At 39.8% G+C, this 19,836-nt stretch overlaps 1 protein-coding gene across 1 annotated transcript in view; it reads left to right on the top strand.

The window, feature by feature from the left end:
- Positions 1–19,836, top strand: part of kif6 (kinesin family member 6) — a 72,615-nt gene that overhangs the window by 19,462 nt on the left and 33,317 nt on the right. The window contains exons 7-12 of the mRNA XM_039603015.1: positions 1,256–1,462; positions 3,241–3,384; positions 3,658–3,744; positions 11,416–11,519; positions 13,608–13,713; positions 18,908–19,067. Coding sequence (XP_039458949.1) covers positions 1,256–1,462; positions 3,241–3,384; positions 3,658–3,744; positions 11,416–11,519; positions 13,608–13,713; positions 18,908–19,067 — 808 coding nt within the window. The remainder of the gene's footprint in view (positions 1–1,255; positions 1,463–3,240; positions 3,385–3,657; positions 3,745–11,415; positions 11,520–13,607; positions 13,714–18,907; positions 19,068–19,836) is intronic.

Genomic DNA, 19,836 nt, shown 5'->3' on the forward strand with positions numbered 1-19,836 from the left:
CGGGAAGGGGGGCTGAAGCCCATCCCAGATGCCACAGGGCAAAAGACAGGATATAACCTGAGAATTTATGCTTTCTATATTTAAACATCTTTAGCTTGCTGTGCATCTGCAAGCCCGCCTTGCACCAGCTTCTCCCTTTCTTGCTTTTTCTGATTTAATGATCACCCTTACATCCTTACATATCATTTACATGACTGCTCTGTTTTCTACCTTAAGTTTTCCATCTGTCTGCATGGTAGGTCCTACAACATATATCCATATCCACAAGACTACAGATGGAAATAATGGAAAAGGGTTCCTGAATTAAATTCTCTAATTTAGCATGGACACAGTATCCCCAACCTTGACCCATTATGCAAAACTATTAGAAATGTGATCCCAGCTCAACATATAAGAGCTGCCTCACATTACTTTGGGGATACCATATGGAGAAAAGATAGACATGTGCAGAGTGAAGGGAATTTGCACTGAGGAAAGGGATGACAGCAGAGGGTTAAGATAGTGAAAGGTCTGTCACAAGCTGTCATGACCCTAACAGTCAGGTGTTGGCACATTTATGCCGACAGTAAGTCAGAGTCAGAGCAGCTTTTTTAGACTGTCTATGGTGATCTTTTTTATCAGAGAGAAAAAGTGGCTCATGTCAATATCTTAGATGACTGAGAGTTGCACAAAAGGAAAAGCATGTCATCCGGGATTAGAAGCTAATACAAGATGAGATGACACCTCCTTTCTAATTAAAAGCTGCTTAATAAAACCTGCATCATATGTTCAAACTGCAAGAAGTGCATGCTCAGCACTATGTCAGTGAATGTCCATTTCCTCTGTTTATTCTGTCAGCGATGTCCTCATCCTCCTCTAGTTAATAAAACTTGTTTGTGCAGTGTGACTCACGCTCTATTTCTGTCTCCTTCTGGTCTCAACCTGCTTTCTGCTGTTCCAGTGGCCATCTGAAAATCAGCCTCAGCTTTTGTCAAGCCGCTACCATGTGTTCACCGCGCATTGGTTACACATGCTGTGACTTTGATCTATAAATGAGTGGGAACAAGAAAAAAAATAAGAATCAAAGGGAACATGTTTTTTTGTTGTTGTTTGAATTGGAAAATACCAGAAATGAAGAATTAATTCCCCCCTTTGTTTTTTTGTTTTCGCCATGTGTACCAGTTTGTCAGGATTCAGATTACTCTCACACAAACCTGCAACTGCAACATTATTTTAAAATCTGTTCTTGTCACTTGACCCCTTTTGTCATCCTCAGACTCCCATGAACCAGGCGTCCACTCGTTCCCACTGTATATTCACTGTGCACCTATGCAGGCGTGAGCCCGGTTCAGCCACCATGCAGCGATCCAAGCTCCACCTGGTGGATCTGGCAGGATCGGACCGAGTTAGCAAGACTGGTTTAAATGGGCAGCTGCTCACCGATGCAAAGTATATCAACCTCTCTCTCCATTACCTGGAACAGGTAGGAATCTTTTTTTCTTTGTTATATAGTAATACAGATTAGAATTAAAAAAAACAGTTTAGTGTTAAGATATAATCTATCAGTTAATTTAATGTTTGTCTTCTTGTTATTGATACCAAACAGAAATGGAGCTCTTTCCCAAGGACTTGCTTGCTTCATTTGTACTACTCCCTATGAGTTAATAACACTGACTGGATAAAAAAAGATGAAAATAGCCACTGTGAAATCTCCCACTGATTTGTGAAGGCCCGTGTTGAAGCCCTGGGCTGACTCAAAGACACTGTACACTCATATAATAGTGAACAATAGGGTAGGCCTTCCATGAAAGATGCTCTCAGTAAAGTGTTAACTGAGGTTGGATTTAGTAAAGAGTAGAATAATTTTCTTACTGATTTTGCAGTTTACTATTTAGGCCAGGTGGAGCCCATCTTTTGAATACACTGTACGATTACTTAAAAATTTGTCAATTAAAAATGTCAGTGGTATTTGTGAAGATATAACACTACATATCCAGTGTTGCCCTACCACACAACAAGTAATTCTGATAAGCGCACAATCTGAACCAATCACATACTGTCCTTGGTAAAGGTAATTTCATAGCAAGAAAAAAATTTGACTATAACATAATATCACTCAGATTTTAGACTCCGCCATCTTGACAGTTCAGTATTGCAAAAGTAGTAGAGAAATAAATTACTTTCTACATCAAGTAAATAAGTAATGTAGTAATATTACTTAGTAATATTGCTTTTAAAAAAGTATCAACTGATGTACAATTCATTACATTGTTGAGAATGGAGGCAGTTTGGTTAGCAAACTGCATTCATAAACTGTACAGATGCATTGCACAGACACACATATTGAGAAACTGGTAACAAATAAAGGACTAATAAAATAGTTGATTTTTACTCATAAAACTGAAGCATAGACTGCTTGGACGCTCTATTCCACAGATAAGCCATTGAGAATGCTCCAAATAGCATCAACTGCACACACACACACACACACACACACACACACACACACACACACACACACACACACACACACACACACACACTGTGAAAAGATCTAGTTTAATGACCAAACTAAGGCTGGCAGACTGTGTCAGCACACCTATCTCAGTTATCCATGTTAATGAGTTATAAATAATATTCACTTGCAAGTGTTATAACCTATTCATAGAGGTCAAACAAGAGGCCAGGCTTTAAATAGGCTCTTTAATGCCGTAGTTGGAAATCTTAACATGAAAGTCTAAAGGGATTTTGGAGTCAGCTTCAAGTGGCCATTAGAAAAACTGCAGTTTTTGCCACTTCGTCAGTGGCTTAATTTTTAAGCTTTTTAAGCCCCTTGGTAATAAACCCAACAATGCTACTCAACACATGACTTTTACCCTCTTTCTGTGTATATAGTCCTTTAGTCTCTGGGGGAGTTAATGGCCCATATTTGTAGGATTTGGGCGTGGACGTTTCCAATCTGTCTGCTGACTACATATTAAAAAGCTAAACTGTTGGCTGAGAATAGATGATTTTTGTTTTCAAGATTTTTGTTTTGCAGTTCAGTCCCTCATCGGTTCCTCATACAGAGGCATATGTGATTGGCCAGTAGAATTATGTGAGCAGCCTACAGATAGAAAGGTCTTATCTAGTGAAGATGTGATTAACACTGTAGAAATAATGCAAAAATAATGACAGCCCTTTGAATCATGAGTTGTGTGCCGACTTTCCCCGGGTTTGCGTGATATTTCTCAGTCATGTCAGCACTTTTCTCTTCCTCAGGTCATCATAGCACTGTCAGAGAAGAATCGTTCCCATATTCCCTACAGAAACTCCATGTTAACGTCTGTTCTGAGGGACAGTCTTGGGGGCAACTGCATGACCACCATGATTGCCACTATGGCAGTCGAGAGAAGGAACCTCGAGGTAAGCATGGTTACCATGAGGACATGTTCAGACGCAAGTCCCTTAGATTCCCTCAGAAAACAATACTTTGTTGTAGTTTTAGGACACTACTTTTGTCGGCGTGCTTTGGAGAGAAAGTCTTGTTACCTTTGTTGAGTCTCTGCATGCATTCCTTTGAGGAAATGTACAGTATCACATGATTACTAAATTATGGTGTAATCAGGGGTATTAATTTTCTTTCCCTCCTACTGTCAGATCGGATCACTGACAGATTTTTCAAACTATTTTCCTCAGGAGTCCATCTCGACGTGTCGCTTTGCACAGCGTGTGGCTGTCATCAAGAACGAGGCGATACTGAATGAAGAACTGGATCCTGCGCTGGTGAGACAATCAGACGCTCGCGCTGCTTCGCCAGGCCCTCGAAATTCTGACGCTGAGCTGCACAATCACACCACAGATCCATGACTTAATGTGCCGTTTTATTTTGGCCAGACCCTCCCTTAAGCTTCCAGACCTTAAATTGATCGGCAAATGAACAGCAGTGAGAATCCAGTTTCTAAACTAAGTGTAACCCACCATGTGCTTAAGTGTCCTCTTTGGGTTTCCAGCACCAAGTTAGTTTTTCCATTGTGACACAGTCATTCTGAAAGAAGCCGTTTTCCACCCTCAACACGTGGACGCCCGTCCATCTTGTGATATTTAGACTGCTCACACGTCCTGTTTGCAATCTCTCTCTGTCTTGTTTACATGCCTCCAATTCTGTTATGGCATATTCTCTCCCAATAATTCCGAGCCTCTTGAGAAAATATTCAGCTGGGGTCTGGTGTATACATATGTCCTTGCACACAGTCATGCAAGGAAGCAGAAATTACACATTGCACTCCTCACTGAGTACTGTTTCCCCAGATGTAGTTATGAGGAGACATTTTTTTTTAAAACCAAGAGTGGGTAGTCGGCTGAACTTCATTATTTTTATTTGGTATCTATATATTTGGGATTAACTAATAATACTTTTTCAGGGGTGGTACTGGTAATTATTAATTTAGCAAGGAATAACAAATACCTCAGGAAGTTTTAAATAAATTCTGATTAAAACTTGTAGGGGTATAGAGTAGCAGCCCGTTCTCACTCTCGAGGCGTAATATACTGACGATTTGTCAAGTCCCGCGGCGTTCCTGAGGAACATGAAAGGTGACCGTCCGCGTTCTTATGCTACCCGCCGGGTTATGGATGAAATCCAGTAGAATGACAATCCCGTGGTAATACACAATCCAGCCATGTATTTCAGCTATAACCCTAACCTTATCCCTAACCTTACACACATAAAAAATACACCATTAATAACATACCTGATAACAATTCATTTTATTTACCTATAATAACAAAGCCTACAGGGGATATAAACTCTACACAAATAAGTAGCAACACAGGACAAAAACTAACGAAAAAACAGGGCTCGGTCGGATGGGGCGACCCATTGAGGGGATCGACAGTGCCCTTCCTGTCTCCGACGGGAGACAGGCTCAGTCCTCACTTCTTAACCAGCACTTTAATGATGTTAGATAGTGTTTTCCAAAGCGATTTAAGTAAAACGAACGTACATGTGTAGATTCATTCCAAATGGTTCTCATGTTTCCTCATTTTTCCGATCTCGTAATCTAGGGACGTGTTGGGTGCCCGGAAGCGTAACATATTGACAATTTGTGACCTAGCGTAAAATGTTACGCTTTGGGAGTGAGAACATGTTGAGAGTGGGGTCATGTTAACAATCCATTGAAATTTGCCTTACATCCTCTGAGGTCTTCAAGGTCAACTTATTGGTTTATTGGTTTAAAACTCACAAAAAGCATAGTAAGTTAGAAATTATGATTCTTACAAGTAATATTCATATTCATTTCATATTTGACCTCTGACCTCTCTTTCAAAGTCACTAGATGATCCCAAGGTCAAAATGATGACAATGCTGTACAGAGCTATTTTCTTACTGTCATTTTTTGTATTGACAACATATGGAAAGGTAAAGAGAAAGATATATGACCATTCATAATATCACATTACTTTGGATCGCTGACCTCTTCAAGGTCAAATAAGGTCAAACTTTCTTAAAATGTCTTTTATCTTTAAAGCTTTGCTTAAAATTCTACTGCCTTTGCTTTTGTAGGAGATAGTGCTGGTAGATTGGGATTCTATATATCATGTTATAATTTGCATCAAGCCATCATGTCGCATTTGACCTCACTCACATTTCACATGTGCCTTTCTTTCAATTTGATCCCAAAATGTCTTTAAAGAAAGCCGTCAAGTGAAAACGATTTAGCTGCCTACTTAGTTAGAAATATATTGTCGTATAATATTGGATAAAAAGCTTGCAGTTAACAGTGCGGTTAATAGTCATGTCATTAACAGTAGAAACTTCTTAAAGTGTGTTTAAAATAGCAATGAAAACAACATGAATATATAGAAAATACAATACTACTCTCACGTCCGCTGTGGCAGACGTGTGGAGGTGGAGAATTAGGACCCAAGATGCAGGCAGCTGAGATGCAAGTGAGTTTATCCATAAGGTGGTGATACAAACAGAAACGGCGAATGTGTGGAGGGAAACTAATAAAACCTAAACTGGAAAAAACTAACAAAACGCAGAACTGAAACCTGAACGGAAATGCAGGGAGATGCAGGGAGACGCGGGGAGATGACACAGAATGATGCAGGAAAAAACACAGACAAACCAGCGACGAGCACACGAGGACACACACTATAAATACACAGGCAGGAACATGAGGGAACGAGGAACAGGTGGGAACACAGCCAGAAGAAATTAGACCTAACGAGACAGAGGAAACGCAAACTGAGCACACTGACATAAGACACAGACCTTCACAATAAAACAGGAAATACAACTGGCTCAAGGGCACAGACTTGAAACTACACAGAGGGGACAGAAAACAGGGACCTGAGAAGTAGAAATACAAAACAAACCATCAACCTAGCAGTCAAAACCCAGAAGAAAACAAAGATCAATGATAACACAAAAAACCAAAATGCTGGATCACCGTCCCAGGAGCATAACAACTATTACCTTAAAAGGAAATGCTGCCTAGAGACTGCTTTGTGCTCTTGGGGGCTTTTTTGTTACATATTATTTCATTCACTAGTAATAGGAAATCACATAATCACAGCCAGGTTAACCTCTGACACGATGCCCCTCCTTCACTATTTCTGGTAAACTATATAACGCTGTTCTTAACAAAGCTACTATTTGCCTCACAGAAATAGTTAAGTAATTTAAATTCTCAAAAACAGTAACAAAATAGTAATTCTGGTTATACTAGATGCTTTAGAATACCTGTCACACCTTCCACTGTTACAGTGTGCAGACCTGGTAGTTGTTAAAAAGGCCTAATGGGTGGACATATGGTAGCGAGTCATCACTGCTGTATCTACTTCCTCTGCTCCCGCCCTATCGACAGCTACTGTATTACTGCTGCTGCTAAGACTTGGCTGGCCACTTGCAAACCCCACAGAGGTATTTTTAAGAGAGTCTGCGGCCGGCTCAGCAATTGTGACAGTGTCTGGCTGCTTCCAGTCGGGTCCGGCGCAGTTACAGCTCCAGGCAAACCCAACCTCCGTGGGCAAACCTCTTGTCTCTGTTTATGGATTTTTAGTGTGTTTCTCATTTTATGTTCATTGCTTCTGTCTCATCTATCTCTCGGCCCAGTTTACTGAGGAAAATGCAAAGCAAGCAGCAGCGCAGCATGCAGAATAGAGTGATGTCATTTATTGTGGTTTTGGGGGGACACACTGACTCCAATTTTTGGCCTGCCCCGTCTGAAGGCGCACTGTGTCTTGGAGTTGCCGGCTTTGGTGATTTAAAACCTGAAGTTTGCTTTTCACAATGATTTGTCTGGTCCTATACTGTAGCCTGCAGGCTTCAAATCCTGAGGAGCAGGAAACCAGCCAGACCAGACAAAACACTGAACACGTCTCTCACTGACAGGCAAAGAATGAGGTGTTGAAAGTGACCTGTGATGATGATGAAGTCAGCCACAGTGGCCGCACCATATAAGGCTGCGTCGGTTAGTTCCTCTAACAGCACTGATGTTGGCGTTAATCCTTCATTTAGATCCGGCTGATCCCAATCTGCATTCATCAGTGGAGATTGTCAGCAGCTATTGTAACAGTCACATCTCACTGATGCATTTATGTGTTTATACTCCCATTATTTATATTTTTTTAATTCTTAAAAGGGTTAAGAATGTTGGCTTGAGGTTATGCATATGTGCAGAGGTTAACTTAGGGACCCTCTTAAACTTAAAGCCAGTATTCACAAAAACGCAAACAACATCCAGCTTTAAAAGACAGCTCTGAGATTAGCGCATACCTGTGACTCAAACAGACGCCTGCTTATCACCATCCGGAGAGACATGTTCAGGAAGCTGGTGTGAAAATCCTTGCATGGGGTTTATAATCCTGGGTCATTAATCTGTCCTTTTATCAACCGTTGAGACAGGTTGAGATGCAATGACGTGTGGGATATTTTACTTGGACACCTTGGGCCTCTTAATACTTTGTTTAAATGTCACGGCATTTAAAGACTATTGGTTGGTGACCATGCACATCCCTGGATATGGTTAGCTGACCATTTTTGGGAATTTTGCATTAACTTCACTGTACTGAAATGGTCTCTAAAGTCTTAAGATCCAATAGAGCATCTTTAGAATGTAGTGTAATGAGACATTATCAATTGTAACTGCTCATTCATAGTTTTGTCAAGCTGTTTCACTAGTTTTCATGCTGTTATTTTGGATAAAAAATAAGATGATTAAAACTAGAATTAATGTCTCTTAAAACAGCTCCATTACATTTCATTCTTCAATTAAATGTCACTAAAACTATGTTTTTGTACCCAAAGTTAGTGCTTTAGTAGTGTACCCCTTTGGGTTACTCATACTCCTGGTTGGGAATCACTGGTTCAGTGTAGTGCTTCTTGTTTTAGTCTGTAATACCAAAGTAGTGCCATATGACACAAGAAATTCAGCCCATGTGTTCGCATTTTGTTGTGGAGGATAAAAACCTAGCACACAGTTAGTTGTAATGGGAAATTTTGCCTAATCTTCCTTTATAAAAGAGGCCCCATAATAGCAGCATGTTTGTGAGTGGCATACTGCGTAACACTGCACATATACATTTTTAAGGTGTAACCTGTGGTTATACTGCGGGTTATACTGCAGTGCTTACACTTTAGTGTGGGTGGTTATGTGCACAGGATGGAGGGTATGTTTTCAAGAAGAGGAGGTATAATTTAAAGTTAGGCCTGTTTAATGTTTCAAAGTTAATTGCGTTTGTCAGTACATAGACTGTGACAGACATAAATGTAGAGGGAAAGAGAGAGAGAGGGAAAATGAGCATCTGGATGTTTCTTCTATCATCAGATTTGTGTAGTTGGGTTTCCATAGGGTTTGCTGACATCATCAGTCACATGGTTTGAGTCCGTTTTTATTCACAGCCTGCCCTGAAACTGTGGTGCCAGTGTGGGCTTGGCGCTCTGAAATAGACTGCACAATTCTGCTGACCAACAACTGGTGGGCAGCTTTTGGGGATGCAGCTGGAAGAATTACATCAGACCACGAGCTCCAAAAAGGAGATACAGGGAGCGGCTCTGGCGAAGAGTGGTCAGATGTGGTGTTTGGTGTTAAAGCATACAATAAATACAGGGACGGGATGATGTGGGGTGATCGAGGTTGAAACAGCAAAGTCACGCCTTTCCAAAAACACACAACAGATCCGTTTCTTCTTAGAAGCATCTCAAGTTGTGTTCGAGTGTCTGGCTGCTTTGGCTTTTCAGTTTGAGGTTGACACTCAGTCTGACCTTTGTCCTTGATTTAATTCTCACTGACCTTTAACTCTTTAGCAGCTCTGTGTCAGGAGTGGCACTGACGAACACTTGCACACAGTCGCTAATTTCTATTCCCTTTGCTCTTTGCTGTTGAGATATTTAAGTAGGATTTACCCTTAAGTAAGGGGGTTTTAGCAAAAAGAACAATGGCCACTTGTGTTTTTAGAGGGTTTAGTGTGTTGTTTCATTTGGGGATTTATGTAAAATTTTTATTACACTGGGTTTGGCTTCATTTCAGTAACTTCATGATCCATTGACTTTGACTATTTTCCCCACCATTAACATGTAATTGCATGTCTCTGTTTTTCTCTTTTGGGACTGTTTCCTCTTTTTGAACAGATTTCCAGTGTGTAAATACCAAATGATTGAGCCAGTCATTCACAATGTTTTTCCTGTCCGGATCCACATTTTCATTTTACCATAGCACTTTACGTTAAGTCGTGGCACATGAGAAGTGGGCTCACCTCTGACCTCTTGCTCATCATGTGGGATTTAATCCCACTGAATATGTTTGTTACAGAAACACAAAAGGATTAAACATGGGAGAATCTTAACGTGAAGTTTTCATTGGTATTTAATGGAAAAAATGGCTCTACTATTAGCAAACTGTATTTTTATTTAGAGGTCACGGAGCCAGCTTCTGCCATTAAAGTTACAGTTTAAATTACAGTTTGTTGTAGCATATAGCTGCCCCTCCTTCAGCCTGATCATTTTGGAGAGCTCTTCCTGTTAAAAGGAGTTTTTTCCTTCCCACTGTCTCCAAGTGCTCCTCATAGGGAATCACCTGATTAGTGCGCTTCTCTCTGTTTAATATTTAGCATATTTAATATTGTACTGCCTATGCACAATGGTGAATTGGTCCCACATTATTGAAATATCACACATTCTTCTCTGACAGTAGATTTTTTTTTTATAGAGAAACATGGTCACAACGGATAAAAAAATATGAATTTGCTGTTGATCAAAGTATTACAGAGTCAAGTGTTAATTTATATTTTGGTGTTAAGATGATGCGAGCATGCAGTAAATTTGTTTTGTATGTTGTAACAGTTTGTTCTCTTTCTGCACATAAAGATTTTGCTCATGTGGAGCTAATTTCCTTATCAGCCTGACACTTTAAGGACAAGAAGTGCATTTCCTGTTTAAAATGTCTTGTGGGTGATTCGCAGTGTTAGTTCAGAGGACCTTAAACAATTAACCAAATCATGTCTCCTCATACCATTATCCCCAGTATCACCACAGTCACTGGTATCTCATGTTTTAGTGTATTAAGCAGAGTTAATAGAGCATTAACACATTCATGAAACCCAGCTGAACGGACACCGTCCCGTGAGACGAGCAATGTCCAAATCTGTGATCACTGACTGACTAATCCTTTAGGTGTTAGGTAGCCAGATGGCAGCTAATCCTCTGCTAGACTGACATGAGGCTGCTTAGACTGACCTCTTTAGGCATGGACCCTTTCAAAAGAGGGAGACACATTCTTATCTCCAGAGAGTAAAGGTTGTGGTGGTGAATTCACTTTTATCTTTTGTTATTGAGCCTCTTTAATCAAAATATCTCTCTAGGAGCCTTGGTTCTCAGTGATAAACAAGCAACCTGCTGCCAGTTTAAATCACTTGAACGAGGCTTCTTGCTCTAAATAAAAACACCTTTCTTGATCAGTAGTGTTTCTCAGGCTTATGATTTTTTTTAACATTAATATGAATTCTTCTTGTAACTATTTTTTCCAAAACCTGGCTTTCTAAGTACTTATTTAAGAATCCGTGTCTGGGCTTGGTGTCATACTTTGCTTTTTATATGTATATATAGAGTAACCAGACCCGGACAGCCAGCAGCCTGTTGGCTTGGTGAGTCCTTACCAAACACGTGTGGAGAGACAGCCACCGTTGAGGTTTAATGCTATTTTGTGTTTTGCTTTCTGCATTTTTCTTCTTCGAGTATCCACTTGTCTGGAATCACTTAAGTTTGACCTCAGAAAGCATCAGCAACATAAGCCGCAAGATCATTTTCAGCAGGATTGTCTCATCAGTTGGCAGCAGCTGGATAGTTTCTGTCTGCACGTGCTTGTGTGTGAGCGTCTGTCTGTGTGGAGTACTGTACTTGCAAATGTGTGCATTAATCCCCACTTTTTGTCTATATGGTGTGTATTTCAGCTGATAGCAAGTTTGAAAAGAGAGATCCTGTCACTTAAGGAGGAGCTGGCCATGGTGACTGGAGAGCAGAGAGACGACCAACTAACTCCAGAGGAGATCCAGAAGTACGTCACCTCTACTTTTTTAAGTCCTCGTCTTTTCAATCGCTGCATCGTCAGATGTTGTTCTCGAGTTAACTAAGTAACTAAGTAAGTCTGCTCCACAGACTGTATGTAAAAGAGCCAGTATGACGTCACATGATGATATGTGGGTTCTGCATTAGTGTTATCACCATCATCATGTTGTTTTTCTATGCCATAAGATGATCAGATGAAGATCACACAGACACAGATATTGCTAATTAGTGCTTAGTTAAAATTTCATGCCATTTAGTTTCACTGAGTCAGATATGACCATATTTAGATTAGAAGGCAGAAGGTTAAGTGCAAACAGTAAGTAGTTTTGTTTGCAAGCTGCATCAACAAACTGTATAGGTGCTACACAGATGCACAGGTACCTGCTAATTGATGCTAAGTAACAAACAATATCCTAGAATTGCACTTACCAAAACTGGAGCACAAACTTCTGAAATCTTAGTACAGTGAACCGCACACAAAGACACGATTTTTCATGTAATTGCCTTAGAAAATCTCCAAAAGGCACCAACACCACAAACACGGCCCATTTCAGATGAAGCCTAATGGACAGCTAGCATCAGCATCAACCTGTTAATCAAACAAGGCAAGCCCCTAATATTATAATCAAATTATTATTATGATTATTAATTTGATAATTGGAGACCAAAATATTTTCTATAGCTAACTGTGAACATGTCTATTTCTGGTGTAAAGCTGAATTTTTAACATTGAAGTCTGTTGGGATAGTCGTTTTGTTTTTCACTGAAGCGTTTGCTTCATTTTCAGGCCTAGAGAGTGCTGTGTTGATCCTTTGGTGCTCCTCAGACCCACAGAAAAGTGCCGAGTATACTTTATGGACTGTAATTTGTATTTGCAAAGCTCAAACCCACAGATTCTTAAGGAAAAATGTCTGTTGATTTATAAGTATTTGGGGACTGCCTAAAGTGCCTATATAACTTATGGTGCTGGCTTCACATTGGTGCTGAGTTGAAGTCTTGCTCAGTGCGGCTTAACCAGATCTCGTGGCGTTTCCCAGGACTGCTTTATTTCTGCTGCTGTACTCAAGTGGCAGACTGACCCAGGCAGTCGGGCAGGGCCAGGGTTCAGACCAGAGGTTTCATGGAGGATTTGGCAGACTGCCCCTCAAATGCTGATGCATTTCCCATGCCTTGGCCCCCACAGTTCACCCATTTTATTATTTCCTCTCTACCCAGGTGATTATCCTTGATTTGCCTCTGTTTGTGGTCAAACTCACATTGGGAATCTTTAAAAGTATCTATTATGACCACATTTGCTGGACATGCTGAGTTTTTTTGTTGTCGTTTCCTCTCTATTTGATGTCCCCACTCATCTCTTGCGCTGATCGATTACACATATCCTGGTTTATTTACTGTCACAGTTCCAAACGCACATACATCCTCGGGAATGCTGGGCTTTTATGTTTCCAAAAGATGATTGCTGTCTTTTGTGTCAGTCCACATCTATACAAGCTAAAGTCAAAGTAAATATTTTAACAAGCAGTGTTAGTTTGCTATACTTGCTTGATAACGGCTCACATCACACACAGTTGAGCCACTTCTTGGAAAGTTTCCGATTCTGGTGTTTAATAGATTTTTTCTTTCCTCTTGCAAAGTATTGTACATTGCATCCAAGAGCATTCTTAAGGTTCATGAAACCACTGATGTCTTGCAGGACCCTGAAACAGGACCGCTGCGTTTGTTTTAAGTCCTTCATCATGTAAACCTTGCGTGTTCTTATGTTGAACAAAAAATAAAAACCGCACACTGTCGTGTCTACATTGGATCAGTTTGGACACTTGCCTCCTGCTCTTTTCCTGTGGCCGCTTCCAGATCTTGAAGAACTAATGTTTGGACTATCGTTTAACGATAGTTTATCAACAGTCCGGCCCAGTGGAGCTGAAACACAAGTTTAAGTAAATAGTTTTCTTTGACCAGACCCACATTTTAAACTACTCAAATGTACATCTTAACTGTTTAAGTGCTGAGTGAGGAAGAATATAAGAGGGAGTGTGGCACTGCTTAGATGGTCTCTGTGTGTTTATGTGCACGTGTTTAGATTGGAGGAGCTCGTCAAGGCTTATCTGGATGATCCCGATTCAGATGTGACACTGTCACTGGGACCAGACATGAGAAAGATCCAGTACTGCTTCTCCCTGCTAAAGGTAATGTATTCACAGTAACCTCTGTCTAAGGAGCTTGGAAAGAAAGTGAATGGACTTCTTTAAGTTTTGTGAAGACACTCACCTCTCATCCAAGAGGCTTCTTCAGCTTTAAAACCAAATGGTGGAGAGTTCCAGATATTTAAACTCTAGTGGGGATTGTCCCTTAAGAGTGTTGTTGACCCACTATTGATCATGTGCCTCGTCACATGACCCAAGGTGTGAAACAAGGCATCGGTCATTACCGATATTATTCGGTAAAATCACTGTGAGACTACCATTACTTGGATGACTGAGAATCAACACAGACACTCGGTGTACAGCATCTGCATGCTGGTGTCTCTGTCCATCAGTCGTTACTAATGTTTGTAATAAAATCCACACGCCGTTCGCATGCTATCACATCAGAAGAAGTTTCAGTTCAGATTGTATTACTATTTTTAAGCTGATTTCTACACAAACTGTGGAAAGTGTGAGGACAAATGACATGCGGCTGTAGCTGCTGACGGTCCGCTAGGCGTCGCCTCAGCTGGTGAACTGGACACTGTTTTTTTTCACTGTTAATTTTCATTAACCGGGTGTTAATGTCTTTTTTAAATTAGGTTCTTTTCATTTGAACAACAGATTTTCAGTGAATTCATTATAAATTTAATCATTTATCTTTTTCATGTATGTTAAAATATGCAATTATTTTACTAATTTGATTACACATTTATTAATGAACTCTAAATCTTTTTAATGTCTATTTAACAGTTCAGTTACTGAATTAATGAAACCACCAAAAATTTTATTTCCCTCCATTTATCACCTCAGCTTTGACCAGGTGACCCACATTTTCTGAACTGCTCGCCCAGCTGTCACCCCCTGAGTTATGCTTGAAACTCATTTAAATTAATTTTCTGCTTTCAAGCAGTTAAAGGCTCTGTGGAAAGTTACTGACTAATCAGAATTTTATGAAATAGCTAATATTAAAATCATTAACTAGAAATGTTTTGCATGCATACTCAGTCACGAGAAACATCTTTTCGGTATTGTGTGTGGCAGCTAAATCTCACTCTGAAAATGTTTTACTTCTTACTGATGTCAGATTTCACTCAGAGTTGTTGATTTTGATGGCTGAAGGCTGATTTTCCCACAGCCTGACTAAAGTCTGAACACAGAATTTTGCAGTTATTTGCCATTTAATTAGATCCTAGGTGTAATGTTGGCACACCGTCCTTAATGCACGTCTTTAAGTTAAAACTTTCCAAGAATTTCCACCTGATCATAGCAAACAACCCATCTGAAAACTCATCCATACCATTTTCTTTCCCACTCACCTAACCCGAGTCACTGGAAGGCAGCGGCACTGTCATTTGAAGATGTGTTGTGTATTTTTCACAGTTTGATGACATCTTACTTACTTGAAAGTGATGGCCCTGTGACGACCTAGGAGACTTTTCAGGAGGCTTTGATTACTTTCAACAGTGAATTAGATAGGCAGTTAAGGAAACAGTTAACTGAGATCAAACATATTTACATGAAATATTAAAGTTGATCTCTTCGGCTTTTTCTTTATTTCCTTTAATAATCCTGTTCCAATGCTCTAAATGCTCATTTTTACATCGTTTTGTTTTGGGGGGGTTTGTATTTAAATTCTTGGCTACGTATTGTGTCATAGAGTGGAAATATCACAGCAGTACGGTGGCCCTGAGAGGCCAAACAGACTGCAACTTAAGAAAACACCAGCAATAAGAAAAACGCTGTGTTTCTCCCCAGAAACACTTCCCTTGTGCCTTTGTTTTTTCTATTTTTGCTTTTGTTTTTCCTGTTTACGTTATGTTTTGTGTGCTTTTGCAGCGTTTTTCTTATTGCTGGTGTTTTCTTAAGTTGCAGTCCATTTGACCTCTCAGGGCCACCATATAGCAGTGACCAACATAACATTAAGAGCAGAGTACATCCTGGCCACTTTTGCATATTTACTGTCCTGTAAAAAAGGTCATCTTCATGGTTTTCTATGTGAGTTAATCAATAATAATACTGCAAAATCTATTCGATTTATATTAGCAGTAGATTTGCAATAAAATTTATGAGGATAAGGATAATAAAAATTTCCCCGTAGTGGGATCAATAAAGTCTTATCTTATCTTATCTTATCTTAATAATTATAACTTTAAACAAAACTGTTCAAAACACACAGTTACAAAGTGCTTTATAGTTTGGATTAAAACCATACATTTGAGAAGCGTACATAACAACTATACAGTACATTTAAGCGTACAGTCGAGGATGTGTTCCTACATGCACTTACGCTTACCTACAAACATTTAGTGTGAAATAATGGGTTAATGATTAAGGAAGAACTAACCTATAAAAATGAGTTTTCGGTAGCCCTTTATATTCACAGTCTAAATCTGTAAAATAATTGTTAACTTAAGTTTTAAAATAAATTTAGTAAATACTGGACATCTTGCATGCTACAGGTATCTCAGATAGAAAGAGAGAGAGGCAATCTTGGTGGTCAGAAATCTGACAGGTTTAGTGATTGTGTCAAATAAACAAGTAGTTTCCATAGAGACAACTTCTGGTTTTAACTTGTTCTTAATTCAGATTGTGTGTCATTATTTTAAAATAGTGGGAGTAGCTGAAAAGATTACATTTATTCATGTTCAAGCTTGTTGAACATGAAGCTTGAAGAGCGCCATGTTAGTTGGAGTGATCTGATAAAGGGCTCTTTACCTGTGGAGGTTTTGATTGGGATTATAGTAATGACATTGTTGTTGTCAACTCTAGAAAAAAATGTTCTCTTTCGCCGTCACTGTAGCAGCGCCACCTGTTTGCTGCTTGTGGTATTTCATAGAGGAGAACCTGCAGCTCCAACTATGACTATGTCATTTTAACTGCTGGTGGTTTTCCCTGTAGATGCTTACTGGGCTGCATCCTTTAAGCCTTTTTATTCACACATGTGCTAAATACACTTGATTGTCGGCATTCATCTACAATCAGTGTTTGCCTTTCGCTGTGTCAGTAAGGTGGCTATCAGCCTGGCACTGGTTATGTTGTGAGTCACATATCTCTAGCTGTGAGCTCCAATTGCTGTTCGAACCTTCTAAAAAAGTTGACTTAAGTGTTCTAAAAAGTATAAATTCACGTGTTTAAAAATGATTTAAAACCATTGAAGAAACATCTGTCATGACCTTATGTTCAAAACATCTATGTATGGTGTTGAAGCGATATCAACTGAAGTTTAAATAGGGTTGGGTTGTACTTAAGTGCAATACCAATTTGTACCACAAGATGCTACACTGTGTTAATACAACCTTTATTCAACCGTTAGAAACATTGTTTTTCAGTGAAAACAGGCAAAAGAAAAAGCCTTTTGCTGAAATGCCGGTAGCTAAAAAGAAATAGCAAAATCAGCACATATTTGAAAACATACCCAATAATGATGGTGGTTGGTGCTGCCAGGTGGTGAAGATTATAGATTGATTTTTCAGTCCCAGAAAGTATCTTTAAAGGGATAGGTTCCTGAGACTTTTGTTGAAATACGTATATCAAAGGGACAGCACAGATTGAGTTGTTTGGAGACAACGTTCACACTCCAGGTCTTAATGCTCAATTCAGATTTTTTGATCAAATCCGATGTTTTTGTCTGCTTGTTCACACTACAAATAAAATGCGACAGCAAACGCGCTCTAGTGTGAACCGTTCACGGCCGTCAAAGCGTCCCGCATGCGCAAAAGAAGATGTCACACACAACGCGCTCTGTTTAGACCCAGACCAAACAGTATTGTTTGACTGATGGCCATTAATATTAAGACTTGTTTCAGACTTTACGTTTCCCAACTTTGCTTTAAGTTATAAAGTTATTTTGTTATTTACATATGGCCTAATAATTATCCTTATTGCTGTTTCAGAGAGGAGCGGTGCTTCAAAGGATAGTTGCAGATTTCTTGTCAGAATCTGCAGATTATACAGTACAAATAAAATGTTCACGTTTCTCCAACGTTGTCTTCCCAACAGTTTCACTAACATCTACACGGGATGGCCAGGAAGCGTTCACGATGTCTTCTCGTGCGCTTCTCCGGCGCTGATAATTGGCGTCTGTCTTGTGTCAGTGATGTAAAAGACGGATTTAATGCAACATGACCATTCAAACAGCAGTCGCTTTCTAAAACATCGGATATGTATCGGATTCAGTACCACATACGAAAGTGACCCAGATTGGATTTGAAAATATCGGATTTGTGCTGTTCAAACTGTCATACCATGATCGGATATGGGTCGCATAGGGTCAAAAAAGTCGGATTTGATGTGCTTTCGCCTGCAATGTGAACATAGCCTTAGAGAGGCAAGGCTGAGATGGTTTGGACTTGTGCAAAGAAGTATTGTTGTATTTAATATCTGGCAGCTGCTCAGACTGAACTAAACACCTGGGTGAGTTGTTGTTAGAAAATTTGTGTTTTTACAGTTCTTTTTGCGTTGTATATCTATTCAGTTTGCCCTTGCATGTTGTGCGTAAAATGTTTGTAGAAAAGTTCTCATTTATGGAGAAAGCTTGAGGCAATGACGTGCTGCTGCTGCTGCTGCTGCTGCTGATGAGCAATGGGAAAATGCTGCAGTACTCACGCCGTCCCTGGGCTTTGGTTTGGTTGAAGTTTGAGCAGCCACCAGAAGCTGTTCCAGACCCCACTTGAATGTCTGTTTATCTCTCCTTCAGTTTGTTATGATCCGCAAACTCTATCTCCCGTTCAGTTTACATTCCTCCGAGCATCACCCGAGTCACACTCCAGTGAACCTGTAAGAGTTCGTCCGGTTTGAATTTCATTTCATTTCTCTTTGTTCGCAGCGCTGATTGTCACCATTTCAGGCTTTTGTTCAACAGTTTATCTTTTGTGTTTCTGTGCCACAGTGATGAGGCTTGTAGAAAGTCATTTTACAAGCCTGGGGAGCATCATCCTAACGCAAAATGTTCAGGGACAAGCTTCACCCCTCATCTGTACCTTCTGCATGTGGAAAAATTACATTTCCCCTAATATGTTTCAGATTTAAAGACCCTGTCTGAGCATCTGTGCTAAAAAAAATTTCACGAAATCTTTCTTGTAACTGTCTTTGTGTGTGTGTCCGTGTGTGTGTGTGTGTGTGTGTGTGTGTGTGTGTGTGTGTGTGTGTGTGTGTGTGTGTGTGTGTGTGTGTGTGTGTGTGTGTGTGTGTGCAGGTAATTATTTGGGACAAAAAGGGAGGAAAAAAGAGATGCAGTGATGACAAAGCAACACCAGCAGCAACAGTGAGGGAAGAAGAAATTCAACACAGCCACCAAAGTGCAGGAGAGGTGGCCAAATTAAAAGAGATGCTCGGGCAACGTGATAGCGAGATTAGTATCCTTTGGCTTGATCCAGCTAGCTCACTTCAGCTTCAGTTAATTTCTATTAAGACATATCTGATATTTGGTACTGGAAGATGTTTTTCTTTCTGTTTCTAGTCTGCGTTTTATTGATCCATCATGTTTTTTTGCAGGCATTGGTTGCACATAGATCAAAGCCTGTGTGGAGAGGCAATAAGGGATTGAATGTTCTGAAGTGCAATTTCAAAACCATCAGCTACCGTCGGACTTTTTTGTTTTTTTTAACAATCACCGGGACACACAGAACACGGAGTCTTGGCCTACATTTCTGTTATCCGTTATTTTGATATTCTGGCTGTACAAGAAAACCTGGCAAAATTGGCTTTTGCATCCACAAGCTTAGTCATTAGAATAGTTGCCAAGTTTCTGGATTGAGTGTCAATAAGGAGCAATAAAAATCTGATTGTACTAAAAAATTGTTTTACAAACAAAGGGCAAAAGGATTAGGGACCTTGGTATGAAAATGTATGTAAACATCAAACCTCTTATGTGTTTTAACTTATTTTGACTAACTACCTATCCCATATGGTGAAATGACTGTTGAATTTTTACCCAAAATGTACTTTTCAAAGATCTCGCCTGTGAGTTATCAGGAGACGGCACAATCGTCCAGGGTACCATTGCTTCTTTCTGTTACTCTACCTCTTAGACATTAAATTGGTGCAGTTTTGATGTTAAAACTATGATGTATGCCATGATACTGAAGCTCCAAGTTGTTATAGGAGAAATCAAGCTGAATAAAA

The sequence above is a fragment of the Oreochromis aureus genome, linkage group 19, assembly GCF_013358895.1.
Source record: "Oreochromis aureus strain Israel breed Guangdong linkage group 19, ZZ_aureus, whole genome shotgun sequence".
NCBI lineage: Eukaryota > Metazoa > Chordata > Actinopteri > Cichliformes > Cichlidae > Oreochromis > Oreochromis aureus.